Here is a 13,888-nt window from a genome sequence, read left to right on the forward strand (position 1 = left end):
AAATGGCTCTACAGAACACAAAATAAGAACAACTCGAATAATAATACAAAACCTTAAACAAAACCCTTTAAGACAACAGTGGTTAAGCAAGGGTCCCTTGCTTATTCTTGTTAGCATGGTTGCGAAATTGTACGCAATGCACCTCGTGTGAAAGTAAAACAACAATGACGGCAAGTTTGAAAATGTTTCATCAGGGACCTTGCACAGTCCAAAACGTTGTCTAATCACGAAGTGCAATTTTTAAAGTTACGAAACCATGCTCAAATTAAAGCAAGGAACCCCTGCTAAATTGCTGTCGTGTGAAAAGGGCTTTGCAGACAAATGATATTATTCCTGAAACTTCGATTCATGCTAACAATTTGATTTGTCAACGTCCAGGGTGTGATGGTAGGTATGGGACAGAAGGACAGCTACGTAGGAGATGAAGCCCAGAGCAAGAGAGGTATCCTGACCCTTAAGTACCCCATCGAACACGGTATCGTCACTAACTGGGACGATATGGAGAAGATCTGGCATCACACCTTCTACAATGAACTCCGTGTGGCACCAGAAGAGCACCCCGTGCTCCTGACTGAAGCCCCCCTCAACCCCAAAGCCAACAGAGAAAAGATGACACAGGTACGGAGATGCTTTATGATTTTTTTAATTATTATTATTATTATTATTATTTTTTTTTTGGGGAGGGGGAGATGGTGGGAAGGTGGTTAATATGCCTAAACAAATAATACAAACTCTGACAAGAAGGCCGACTATTTTTTCCTTCGCACACTATTTACACTGATACAAGTTTGATACAAATGGCCGCATCATGATGATTAAAGTCATTTGACCATTAGGTGTACAGTTGGATTCAGCAGATGTTCCAAAAACACCTTCTTAAAAATTGTGTGTTTTTTTGGTCAATAAATTGTTTGAAGAATTGCATTTTACTACCACTTACTGTTAGAAGTTCCGGTATTCAATACGAGCTTGTAATGCACTTCTATAGTTCAGGACAAGCATGGGCTATTCTCTATGGGAGTGAACTTTTAGAATATCTTGTGTTCTTTTAAACAAAATGAGATAATAATGCAAAATAAGATAATAATGTCATGTTAAACATTTTCCCAAAACAGATCATGTTCGAGACCTTCAATTCCCCAGCCATGTACGTCGCCATCCAGGCTGTACTCTCCCTCTACGCCTCTGGACGTACCACCGGTAAATATAAAACTAATCTATCCTTTCTAAAAAATATATTAACCATGAAACAAAAAGGTTTACTTTACTTGTGCTTGGAATTTTTGTTGTTGATACTTTATGCTTAGTAACCAATATGGTATACTTAATAGATAAAACACACTTCTTAGTTGTTTGTTATCATCAGTCAAGTTCAAAGCTTCCAGTTTAAGAACAAACTTTAATATGGCTGCCGAGGTTGAAACTGCCCAGATTCCAAACGTCAAGGTATCAGTTGTGGTATCCCACAAGGTTCCATACTGGGGCCATTGTTATTTCTAATTTATTTATTTCTTCTCCCCAGGTATTGTCTTCGATACCGGAGATGGTGTCTCCCACACCGTCCCAATCTACGAAGGTTACGCCCTCCCCCACGCCATCCTCCGTCTGGACTTGGCCGGTCGTGACTTGACCGATTACTTGATGAAGATCCTGACCGAGCGTGGATACTCTTTCACAACCACAGGTAGGTTTGTCTTTTTCTTTCATCAAGGTAGAGTATTTTGTAAAACTAAAAAGAAAGAAACAAAGATTAGTGTAGAAGTAGAAGTCGACGTGGACAGTTTTCGAGAAAGTATTCAATAATCCTATCCAACAAATCTGTGAAAATTTTGACCAAATTGGGCATCGAAGTTGCAAGAGAATAATTAGAGAAAAAACATCCTTGCTGCTTCAGATGCCCAATAAAAAGGTTCAGGTCATTTTGAGAAATTACCTCTTTCTCAAATACTCTTAGAATGTTTTATACTATATCAACAGCTTTCCTTTGCTCGTTACCAAATACGTTGAATAAAAATGCTAACAATTATTTTGGGTAATTACCAATAGTGTCCAATGCCTTCGTCTTGTTCTTCACGGCAACTTCTTTTCATGCAATTGAAAACTCTCTCTTTATTTCCCCCTAAAGCCGAGCGTGAAATCGTGCGTGACATCAAGGAGAAACTTTGCTACACCGCTCTGGACTTCGAGCAGGAGATGCAGACCGCTTCATCCAGCTCCTCCCTGGAGAAGAGCTACGAGCTTCCCGACGGTCAGGTCATCACCATCGGCAACGAGCGCTTCAGGTGCCCAGAAACCCTCTTCCAGCCCGCTTTCATTGGTAAGAGAAACTGATTCCCCTTGTTTATTTTTGTTTATTTATTTTAATTCATTGGACAATACAATAATTATAACAAGCAGAGGCCGTCCAGTTGCAAACTGCTTCCTCAACCAAAAGGATTTATGGTTTACAAAGCAAAACAATAGCTAATTGCCTGACGTTTCGACCCTAGCAGAGTTTTTCTCGAAGGCTAAATCATAATCATACTCAGTATAGCATTATGCATTTCTGCACTAGCTGCCTGACTGGTGAGAAGCTTCTAAATAGACCCAGTGCCCCGTCTAGAGAGGTCCCTCTGCATTACATTTTTCAATGTTGTCATAGCGCGACCTCGTCTACGTTTCCCGTGGGTCCAGTTAGAGTTGCTTAGTGACGTTTTCTACTCTCTCTAACTATTTTTTTCTCTCTATCCCCAGGAATGGAATCTGCCGGTATCCATGAAACCACCTATAACAGCATCATGAAGTGTGACATTGACATCCGTAAGGATCTGTACGCCAACACTGTCCTCTCCGGAGGCACCAGCATGTACCCAGGTATTGCCGACCGTATGCAGAAGGAAATCCAGGCCCTTGCCCCACCCACAATGAAGATCAAGATCATCGCTCCACCAGAGAGGAAATACTCCGTATGGATCGGTGGCTCCATCCTTGCCTCCCTGTCCACCTTCCAACAGATGTGGATCAGCAAGCAGGAATACGACGAGTCTGGCCCCAGCATCGTCCACCGCAAATGCTTCTAAATTATTCGCCGGAAAAAATCAGACTGTATTTTTTTTCCTTCAATTATTGCATTTTTTTGTTGGTTTCATCACAAGCGTTGACATCATGGAAGAAGCCGAATGAGTTCGCCATGGATTATTATTATTAAGATATTATTTATTTGTTCTCAAATTCTACTACTAAAATATTTCAAAACAGTGCAATTGTGGTCAAACTGAATGAAGTTGTCACAGCAGGCCAACCATGTGCAAAAAGGAGAAGAGGAAACAAAAAAACTACGATACTCTCAGCCTTGAGTCATTCAAACTGAAATTATCCCTTTTTTTGGAGACGCCGTTTTTTATTTTTAGGTCTTTGTTTTGCAAAAGAAAATTAAGAACGGGCTTCGGTCTAATGAGAGAAGTTAATTCACTGATTGTCTTGAGTGTTTTTGATGGATTGGTCGTGAAATAAAAAAGCACGACGTAAGATCAAGCGAGCAAACTAAGATGCATACTTTTTTTTTCATTTTGCGAACCCGATAAAACAGCTTCAAAAACAACAACAATAAAATCTCGAAAATCCAACTAGAAAAAAAATAAAGATAGAGCTAGATTTATTGATAGAAATAGAGACAATGTAAGAGCGAAAGCTGAATGGGCTGGAAGATCTATAATTTATTCAAAGCAGATACATTTTGTATTCTGGTCCATGCGACTGACGATAGAGGGCGGGACACAAGTTGCAATATCATGAACTGTAGCGATATAGTGATCAAATGTAGCTTTTGTCACAAAACAAAAACGAAGTTTAACATTGAAATGTTTTAATTAAAAAGTGAATTTTGACAATTCGATGACCGCTGTTTGAATGAACCATTCAGTGCCATCAGATTGGTTACGGTGGAGAAAATAAAACAAGGTATTTTGTAGTTTAAAATTGATGTTTTTGTTGCATTTTCTTTGTCTTCTTCAAGTTTGAGCGAAGTCGACCATTGGGCAACTTTGCCTGGTAACCATGATGTATTGAATGCATAGGTGTTATCATGGAATATTGACTAGTGGTTGGCAAATGGTTGCCGCTCAAACTTGCCCCTTGGTTGAACCAGTCTTTTCATTCAAGCGTTGTTAAACGGATAGTATGGTCGGGTTCCTCGTGTTCACAGTGACATTGGTGGTTCTACTTCACAACATCTTGAAAGGGCCCAACTTGTATAATCTCAACTGTAAACTAGTGAAAATTTCACTCTCTTATTCGAGTGGTGTAAGTTTCGCTCTTTTGAGAAGGTAAATCAATCTGTGTCACTCTTTTTGAGCGAAATTGGAAAGAGCTTCACTCTTGATCGAGATAAAAGCACCCGCCTTTCACTCTAAAACCGAGTGGACAAAACGAGTGGTTTTCACTCTTTTGCATTGAGAGAGTAGGGGTGAATTTCACAAAGGTAATCCTAACTTAGGACTAGTCCTAGGCAATGCTAAGAGATAGGACTGGTCCAAAGTTAGGACCAGTAACTCATCCTAACTAAGGACTGGTCCTATCTCTTAGCATTGCCTAGGACTAGTCCTAAGTTATGACTACCTTTGTGAAATCCACCCTTGGTCTTCTACATAGACCCTTCGCGAAACGACCGACTTCGGCATTGGATCCAGTCTTCTTTGCCATTTCCAAGCACAATACGAAACGCCCGGCTCCGGCTTCGGCTTCCACAGTCGAGTTGTCCCATCCAAACATTTGATTTCTCTCTCTGGCAAGTTGTCCCAGCATCAACACTCGATTTATCTAAACCGTTGTGATGTGTGATAGTCCAGTTGTCCGATGGACGAGTTGTCTGAACTCGACGGATCGGTTAACTCGACGGTTAAGACAACTCGACTTTGAGACAACTAATCTTTGAGACAACTCAACGGATGGCTAAGACTTACATGTGGAGATCAGCAAAAGTTGGAAAGAGACACTTGGCTAGTGTATAAAACCATAAACAAGTGGGAAAGCTAATTTGTGCAGTACTTCCACCGATTACCGCTGGTGTCCACGATTTTCGCCCAGGTTTGTGTTGAGGGGGGGGGGGCATGAACCGGGAAAAACCCAAGTTTTACATATAGAGAGATAACGAATACGGCTAAAGCAAAGAAAATTGTCAAGCAGTCATTTCTGCTCAAATTAGCCCTGGTTTGTGGGGAAGGGAGCAGAAGGGAAAACTAAACCAAAAGATTAATTAGTTATATATAGAGAGATAACAAAGACACCGTTGGTCCATTCATGGATGGACACGGATGATTGCCTTGGAAATTACTACAACTCGGGTTCTTTTGTGTCTGAGTCTATACAAAATTCATGCAAGTATGACTCCGTACTAATAGCAAGTAATTTGTGAAAGAACATTGAACCATGGAGAAAGGAATTGAACCATCGCTCGTTCAAACCTAATGTGTCTACAATATGCAGAACATTCGGCAGTGTCGCTGGGTACGTTGCACTTTATATCAAAAAGAGAAGGGTTCACATCGGTGTTCCTGGTTTGATTATCAGCATATTGCACCACAGCACTTGTATAAACTGTATAAACCATTACATGGTGCTTGAAAGGAAAAGGCCCCATACTTCAAATCGTATAGCTCCACATACATTGAGGGAAAACTACCGTGACTGTGACTCGAACCCACACTCTGCTGGAAAAAAACAACCCACCAGAGAGTATGATAAAGCATTATACATGATCCAAGTATTATTATGATTATCATTAAAAACCAACACCGATAATGTGCAGGAAATGAAGCATCTCTATTGATCGACCATGTATGGTCCTTATTAGTGGGTCCTACTAAAAGCCGACAACACCGACAACAAGTCCAGAGCGCCGCCAACAAGTTTTAAATACCTCAAAAATGGCAAATAAACCATAGATATATTAGAACTATGTGTTTTCTGTAATATAAACATAAATTTAATGGAACAAAATTTACGAAAAGTGTGAATTTTTAACCAGAAAAAACCCTCAACTTTCACGGAAAACGGTCGGACGCCATCTTGGCTTAAAACAGCTCAAATGAGATAATTAGAAAACATACTTGATGAACTACAAACAGATACTGCACCGTCCGACTCAGAGGCGCACCCCCGAAGGAGACATACCACGAGTCAACGTTGAATGTGTCTTAAAGGCACTGGATACTATTGGTAATGACTCACAATGATTATTAGCATAAAACATTACTTGGTAACAAGCAATGGAGAGCTATTGGTAGTATAAAACATAGTGAGAAAAGGCTCCCTCTGAAGTGACGTAGGTTTTGAGAAAGAAGTAATTTCTCACTAATTCTGAGGTCTCGAAATCAAATTCGTGGAAATACTTCTTTCTCGAAAACTACGCCACTTTAAAGGGAGCCGTTTCTCACAATGGTTTATACTATCAACCTGTCCCCCTTACTCGTTACCAAGTAAGGTTTATGTTAACATTTATTTTGTCCACAGCCTTTGAACTAAACATGTGTGCCGCCATCACATGTGCCGCCAATGCTACTGCACTTTGATTCTGCAATGCCCATGCGTTGCTTAGCTACCTGTGAATTCTTCCGTCTCCATTGTTCATTAATTTATATGGTCACAGGTAAAAGCTTATTCAACCATTCGTAGTTATCAGAAACCTTTTTTGGGATGCCGTAATATTCCATAACGGAATTTTATGATGAGATGGGCTCCCTGCTTCAGTTTTGTTTTCCCCTCGGGAAAACTTGGTCTGATATAATTGTCTTCTAAACAAATAGCTTTGTGGTTTTAACGCAATTTGTGATAACGGAAATGGCATTGCTTGTTTTACATGATTTCTCCGAAATTTGACCCGAAGTATTATTCAATTTTAAACAGCTATATTTATATTCTAAGAAAAATATCATACAGGTTTGATAAAATTAAGGTATAAAGCATAAAATAAATGTATATAAGGCACTGGATATTATTGGTAATACTGCTCAAAATAATGTATAGCATAAATACTGGACACGATACATGTGTATTGGTAATTTTCAAAAGACCAGTCTTCTCACTTGGTGTATCTCAACATGTGCACACAATAACAAACCTGTGAAAATTTGAGCTAAATAAATTGGAGATTGGTCGTCGAATGTGCGAGATAATAATGAAAGAAAAAACACCATTGTCACACGAAGTTGTGTGCTTTATTTCAAGACCTAGAGATCTAATTCTGAGGTCTCGAAATCAAATTCGTGGAAAACTATTTCTTTCTCGAAAACTACTTCAGAGGAAGCCGTTTCTCACAATGTTTATACTAACAGCTCCTCATTATTCGTTTCCAAGTACGTTTTATGCTAATAATTAGTTTGAGTAACTACCAATAGTGTACACTGCCTTTAATTCACATTTTAGCCCGAATCTCTGATCTCTATTATACTGTCAGGGTTTATGCAGGAGCAACATGGACAAGAGCTGCAAGACATAGACACCTAAGACGTCGACATACATGAGGAGGGCTACATCCTACACTGGATGAACACAGCCAACAATGATGAGTTCCCATCCTGTGCCTTTGGTGCTAGTCTTTGATTGTGATGTCATTCAATAAAAGAATGGCTCTGCATGGGTGGGTCTCAGGCCATTAACTATTTTAAGCATAGCCCTCTAAACACATGCAAAGTAGGACATTTCATCGACCTTCTTATTGACTACGATTCAATCAAAATCTATTCAATTCAGTGCATCAATGGTTCACCCAGACCATTGCACAATGGTAGAAGGATAGTGTGGGAAGGAAAAGAAAACACTGTTTGCCCCGTTAGAGTTTCTTCCCATGAAGAAGTTGCCAGAACTGTACAAGCCTGTTCGAAGATTGTAAGTATAATCATACACGTAAACGGGGGAAATGCTGCTTGAATATCACAAGGGTATAGGATGCTGCCTAATCGGACAGTCGTTCTTTTGATTCAGCTGCATTTTTTTATGGTAAAGTTTGCAACCTAACATTCGTAAATTACACTCAAGATGGTTTATTAAAGTCTCAGATCAACAAATTCACTTTCAAGAAAGCATTAAGTGATGTATAATCTGCTTGTAATAACCTATCATCTGTTTTCATTCTGTCTTGTATATAATATGTAATTACCCTTTTGACTATGTTGCTCCATGGTGTATGCATGTAAATTTAGACGTTGTCTGCTCTCAAGTACTTATTACTCCGGCCCACAGATTTATTATTTTATGTATTGGATACACCAAGTGAGAATACTGGTCTTTGGCAATTACCAAAGGTGTCCAGTGCCGGCCTTCAAGCGTAAACGGGTTTGAAATCTCGCTACAAGCAGACTGGTTTATAGACTGAATTGACTCCTGGCGCAAGGACATTTGTTTGCTTGCACATGATGTGCCTCGTATTTATAAGCCTATACTGAAGATAGTTTGTTTTAATAAGCCCCTTTCACACGAGGGCAATTTAGCAAGGTTCCCTTGCTAAATTGTAGCATGGTTGTAAAATTGTATGAAATGTACCTGTGTGTGAAATGGCAACAATGTTTGTCTACTGTCCAAGTTCTCTTATCAAACATTGCTACTTTTTACAGCCATGGTTAAATTGCGCAAGGGACCCCAGTCAAGTTGCTGCCGTGTGAATAACACACTACTGTCTCTTTGAATTTGGAAGTGTCGTGGTCGAGCGGTAAAAAACACCGAATTCAAACTCTAGTGTTTCTCATCAGCAGAGTGTGAGTTCGAATCCCCCAGTGTTTATTATTATTATTATTATTATTATTATTATTATTATTATTATTATTATTATTATTATTATTGTTATTGTTATTGTTATTGTTATTGTTATTGTTATTGTTATTGTTATTGTTATTGTTATTGTTATTGTTATTGTTATTGTTATTGTTATTGTTATTGTTATTGTTATTGTTATTGTTATTGTTATTGTTATTGTTATTGTTATTGTTATTGTTATTGTTATTGTTATTGTTATTGTTATTGTTTTTATTTTTATTATTATTTTTATAATTAATTTCAGATGCTTGTTGGACACCCGGAGTGTGGCTGTGATGAACCTAGATTTAGTCTAGACTGAAATCAAAACAACACGGGACGTTTCGGTTGGTCTAATATTCAAACCTTGCTAAGTTGGAGTCTACAATATGAGTTTCACCCGGCGACTAAAACTTTCGCTAGTCATCCTCACTATTCTCACCATTCTTTGGTACATGTTATTTGGAATGGCCCCATCAGCGAAAGTCTTTGCCAACTCGTTTTTGGGAGCTGGTCATAGTGATCATTCAAATATGCGAGAAGTGCTGTCACTAGAGTCAGGAATAAAACCGACCGTAGTCACTGATTCGTGGGTTAAGACAGAGGAAAACACGGCATCTTTAAAGACGATGTTAGCCTTCCACCAACATCCAGAACGTTCCCATATGAACAGTTCCGTCATTAGTGGTGTAGTTGTTTTAGTCTCATCTATGCCACAAAACACACAACTCCGCAATGTGATAAGAAGCACATGGGCAGATGCGAAGACTTCCCAAAGATTGGGACTAACAGTTGTTTTCACTATGGGTTCACCTAAAGAAGAAATCAGCGGGCTGACCGACGAGAGTAGTACTTACAATGACATACTAATAGGTAACTTTACTGACGAGGTTCGGGCGTCTACTTTGAAACTTCTTCTTGGGTTGACGTGGGTGGCGCAGAAGTACCCGGATGCAAAGTTTGTTTTGCTTGTTGATGACCACACATTCGTGAATACTGAAAGGTTGTTGGGGTATTTGAAATCTTTGAAAGGCGAGGAGCTGGTGAGGGCGTGGCACGGGAGGCGATCGTCTGCAACGATACCAGTACGAGACCCCAAAAGCGTTTGCTACGTGTCAAAGGAACTCTACCCTAGAAAGGCTTTCCCTGAGTATTGTACATCAGAAGCTGGTTTCATTCTCACCATGGACGCCGTGGATCTCATCTTAGAACATTCACGTCACACACCCCTAGTAACCCTTGATGACGTCTTTGTGTCAATCATTGCTGAGAAGCTTTCCTTCAGACTCTTTGACAATCATGCTTTTACTTTGACCAAAGTAAGTCAAGACGGATGCTCGTTGGAGAGTGTTTTAACTGCCAGAATGTCCATTGAAAATGCCACAGACTTATTGGTGATTTGGAACCACGTTAAGAGTGGGAGTTGTAGCAGGCCAGACTGGTTCCCAGGAGATGGAACCAACGACAGATATTTCAAGCAGTGCCTCAAAACGGTGATAACACACGGTGATATTTGTTTTGAAAGAACAGGGGAGAAAAAAGATGTATTCCTGCTATTGCTTGTCAGCTCCTTACCGAGTCACTTCGAGCGCAGGCAGGCCATTCGGGAGACATGGGGAAAGCAGAGGGTGTTCTTCGGGAAACAAACCGTCTTGCTCTTCACACTTGCTACAGAGACAAAGAACACGGCCGAGATACAAAAGAAAGTCAACGAAGAGAACGAAAGACACGGAGACATCATCCAAGCAGAATTCAGAGAGTCCTTCCACAACCTCACCTTGAAAGTGGTCTTCGGATTGAAATGGGTGACCGAAAACTGCCCTCACACAAAGTACTACTACAAAGGAGACGACGACATGTTTGTGAATATGAAAAACATTATAACATTGCTGAACAAGACCAGTGAGTCGAACAAGAGGAGATTGTTTGTGGGCAATAGAATGTTAAGAAGTCGTCCAGTAACTATAAAAAAGAGCAAGTATTATGTCCCCAAAACCCAGTTTAATGAGGCATATTATCCGCCATATTGCTCAGGTGGTGGTTACGTCATTTCAGGGAACCTCATTCCGGAGATGTTTAAAGCGTCTCGATGGATTCATGTTATACCAATCGACGACGCATATCAAGGCATGCTGGCCAAAAAGGTAGGCTTGCGGGTGACTCATAACAAACAGTTTCTTGTGTTACCGAGAAAAGGCAAGAAAACAAGTCCAAGCAAATGCTCTCTAGAGCAGTGCGTGGTGAAGCATTACAAACACTTACGCTCATCTGTGGACCTTCGTACAGCATGGAGTATATACACCAATGACTCTATTCCATGCATTTAGTGCAAACTGTTACAAATACCATACAACTGCTTTTAAAGCTAACTTTGTATCCTGCTGGAGAGATTTTCTAATCAACATCTTTAGCTTCTGACCCCTTCTTTGACATTGTACATTGTTCGTGCATTGTTTAAATCACTTCCGGGAAGTGTTTGCCTTGCACTTCCATTAATGTGTTGACTACAGTTACATGCATGCATCAGTCATCCTGAAAAGAAAGGAAGAAACTTTTTAGAGACCAATGCTAAGCACAATTGAAGGTGTTAATTGAGCAACGCAATGCTTATATTAAGAATCAATGGTTTGAGGTAATTTTTAATAAATTTTATAGGGTGTAGTTTTTATGCTTTTTAAAATTAAAATAGTGAACAAATTTTTAGAATTTTTTTAACTCAAAATACATGTGTTGTTTAAAGTTTCACCTTTTAATATTTATTATATTTACATTAATTGTATCCATATTACTCTGTATTATACACTATTCGCAACATTGAATAAAAAACAAATAATGAATGTTTTTCATTCGTGCAATGGTGCGAATATGTTCATTCGTTGAAAGCTGGAATGTTCCATTCAACTCGGCTCCGCCTCGTTGAATAGAACATTCCATTTTCAACTCATGAACATATTCGCACCATTGCACTCATAAACATTCATTATGTGTATATTATCTATCTATCTATCTATCTATCTATCAATCAAAATGCCTGCCAAATCGACGACGCTTATCAAGGCTTGATGGCCAAAAAGATAGGCTTGCGGGTGACTCATAACACATGGTTTTGTGTGTTTGGGAGAAAAGACAATTTAGGCCCCAAATCATATAAAAGTAGGCAAGACGAATTGAGAAAGATTTAAACTAAATAGTATCTAGAACAGTGTGGTGGCGCATTCTGTGGACTTTTTACACACAGCATGGAGTACATACACCAATGGTTCTATTCCATGCATTATGTCAATCGCTTCAAGTACAACTGCTTATTAAGGCAGTGGACACTATTGGTAATTACTCAAAATAGTTATTAGCATAAAACTTCACTTGGTAATGAGTAATGGGGAGAGGTTGATAGTATAAAACATTGTGAGAAACGCTCCCTCTGAAGTGACGTAGTTTTCGAGAAAGAAGTAATTTTCCACGAATTTGATTTCGAGACCTCAAGTTTAGAAATTGAGGTCTCGAAATCAACCATCTAAACGCACACAACTTCGTGTGACAAGGGTGTTTTTTCTTTCATTAATATCTCGCAACTTCGACGACCAATTGAGTTCAAATTTTCACAGGTTTGTTTTTGTATGCATATGATAAGATACACCAACTGAGAAGATTGATCTTTGTCAATTACCAATAGTGTCTTCTGCCTTTAACACATTTGTTTACTGTCCAACTCTTGTTTAGTTTAATACCAGACTTGTTGTTAATTTAAGGAAGCCATTTGGGGTGGTTTTCCCCCCATCGGCGAGTCAGCCAGGTGCGATGGACGATGAAAGCAACCTACTCCCTTCCATTAAAATTGAATTATTGTTTTTAGAATTCTATTAAATGAACGTTGTGTATGGAATCATTGACCTCAAGTAGACCGTTTACAATAAAAATTGCGCTTGTAAAAACTATTGCAGTTGGTGTATCTCAACATGCATACAATAAGATCCCCTGTGAACATTTAAGCTCAATTGGTTGTCGAAGTTGCGAGATAACACGAAGTTGTGTGCTTTTAGATTGTTGATTTCGAGACCTCAAATTCTAAATCTGAGGTCTCGAAATCAATATCGTGGAAAATTACTTCTTTCTTGAAAACTATGTCACTTCAGAGGGAGCCGTTTCTCACAATGTTTTATACCATCAACATCTCCCATTACTCGTCACCAAGTAAGGTTTTAAGCTTACAATTATTTTGAGTAATTACCAGTAGTGTCCACTGCCTTTAAGTTAACTTTATTAAGTTCTTGTCAGTCGATTGTAGCGTCTGTTTCGTATTGTATGTTGTTTTGTGTATACAGAAGCAAGTTGGGTGAGCGACTAGCCTTGGTCCTAAAACGCTTTACGAATCACTTAATTAATATTTTTTTTATATATTTATACTTTTTGGCAAACTGTCTCTGCAACATCTGGAAACGTTGGGCGCGGCATTGCTCAGGTCGTTAAGGCACTGGACACCTTTATTTATTGTCAAAGACCAGTCGTCTCACTTGGTGTTATTTCAAAATATGCATGAAATAACAAATCTGTGAAAATTTGGGCTCAATTGGTCATCGAAGTTGCAAGAGAATAATGACACAAAAGACACCTCTGTCGCACAACTTTGCGTGCTTTCAAATGTATAATATTGCTCGTTACCAAATAAATTTGTATGATAAAAACTATTTTGAGTAATTACCCAATAGGGTCCAGTGCCTTTAAAGAAAGGTAAACGGTCGATGTTAAGGCAAACTTAAAAAGGCTTAAAAGGCTAATTCCAATTACTAGAAACACTCTAGAGGGCGTATAGATTGTTTTCTTACATTTTATAAGTACTTTTTTTATATTTTTTTTAATAAAAAATATGCGTATATATTTTTTTTAAATCTTGCACTCGTTTTGTTTGATTGCGTTTGTAAATGTTAAAATGGTTACTGTGGGGCTCCAAAGTATCTGTTGGGTATATATATACTCATTATTAGCTCTGAAGAAGGTCCGGAATGGATCGAAAGCTAAGGCCATCTACCCTATTCATTATATATACTCATTATTATACATGTATATACTTGTAATGAGATCGTATATCATTAAGTGCCACTTATAGCTGCAGCTGTTGACCACT

At 38.9% G+C, this 13,888-nt stretch overlaps 2 protein-coding genes across 2 annotated transcripts in view; both read left to right on the top strand.

Annotated features, from left to right (window-relative positions):
* Nucleotides 1–3,957, top strand: part of LOC117294836 (actin, muscle) — an 8,636-nt gene extending 4,679 nt beyond the window's left edge. Inside the window, exons 3-7 of the mRNA XM_033777373.1 lie at nucleotides 379–618; nucleotides 1,116–1,200; nucleotides 1,523–1,684; nucleotides 2,126–2,317; nucleotides 2,734–3,957. Coding sequence (XP_033633264.1) covers nucleotides 379–618; nucleotides 1,116–1,200; nucleotides 1,523–1,684; nucleotides 2,126–2,317; nucleotides 2,734–3,059 — 1,005 coding nt within the window. The 3' untranslated portion in view covers nucleotides 3,060–3,957. The remainder of the gene's footprint in view (nucleotides 1–378; nucleotides 619–1,115; nucleotides 1,201–1,522; nucleotides 1,685–2,125; nucleotides 2,318–2,733) is intronic.
* Nucleotides 3,958–7,755: 3,798 nt separating this feature from the next.
* On the top strand, nucleotides 7,756–11,459 carry LOC117294374. The gene is made up of 2 exons (XM_033776752.1): nucleotides 7,756–7,863; nucleotides 9,032–11,459. Exon 2 carries the CDS (start codon nucleotides 9,156–9,158, stop codon nucleotides 11,091–11,093), a length of 1,938 nt encoding a protein of 645 aa, XP_033632643.1. The 5' UTR covers nucleotides 7,756–7,863; nucleotides 9,032–9,155; the 3' UTR covers nucleotides 11,094–11,459.
* The last annotated feature ends 2,429 nt before the right edge of the window (nucleotides 11,460–13,888 follow it).

Source organism: Asterias rubens, chromosome 9 (assembly GCF_902459465.1).
Source record: "Asterias rubens chromosome 9, eAstRub1.3, whole genome shotgun sequence".
NCBI classification, from domain to species: Eukaryota; Metazoa; Echinodermata; class Asteroidea; order Forcipulatida; family Asteriidae; genus Asterias; species Asterias rubens.

Coding starts and splice junctions, on each gene's coding strand:
- LOC117294374 (XM_033776752.1), top strand. CDS start 9,156: ATGAGTTTCACCCGGCGACTAAAACTTTCGCTAGTCATCCTCACTATT.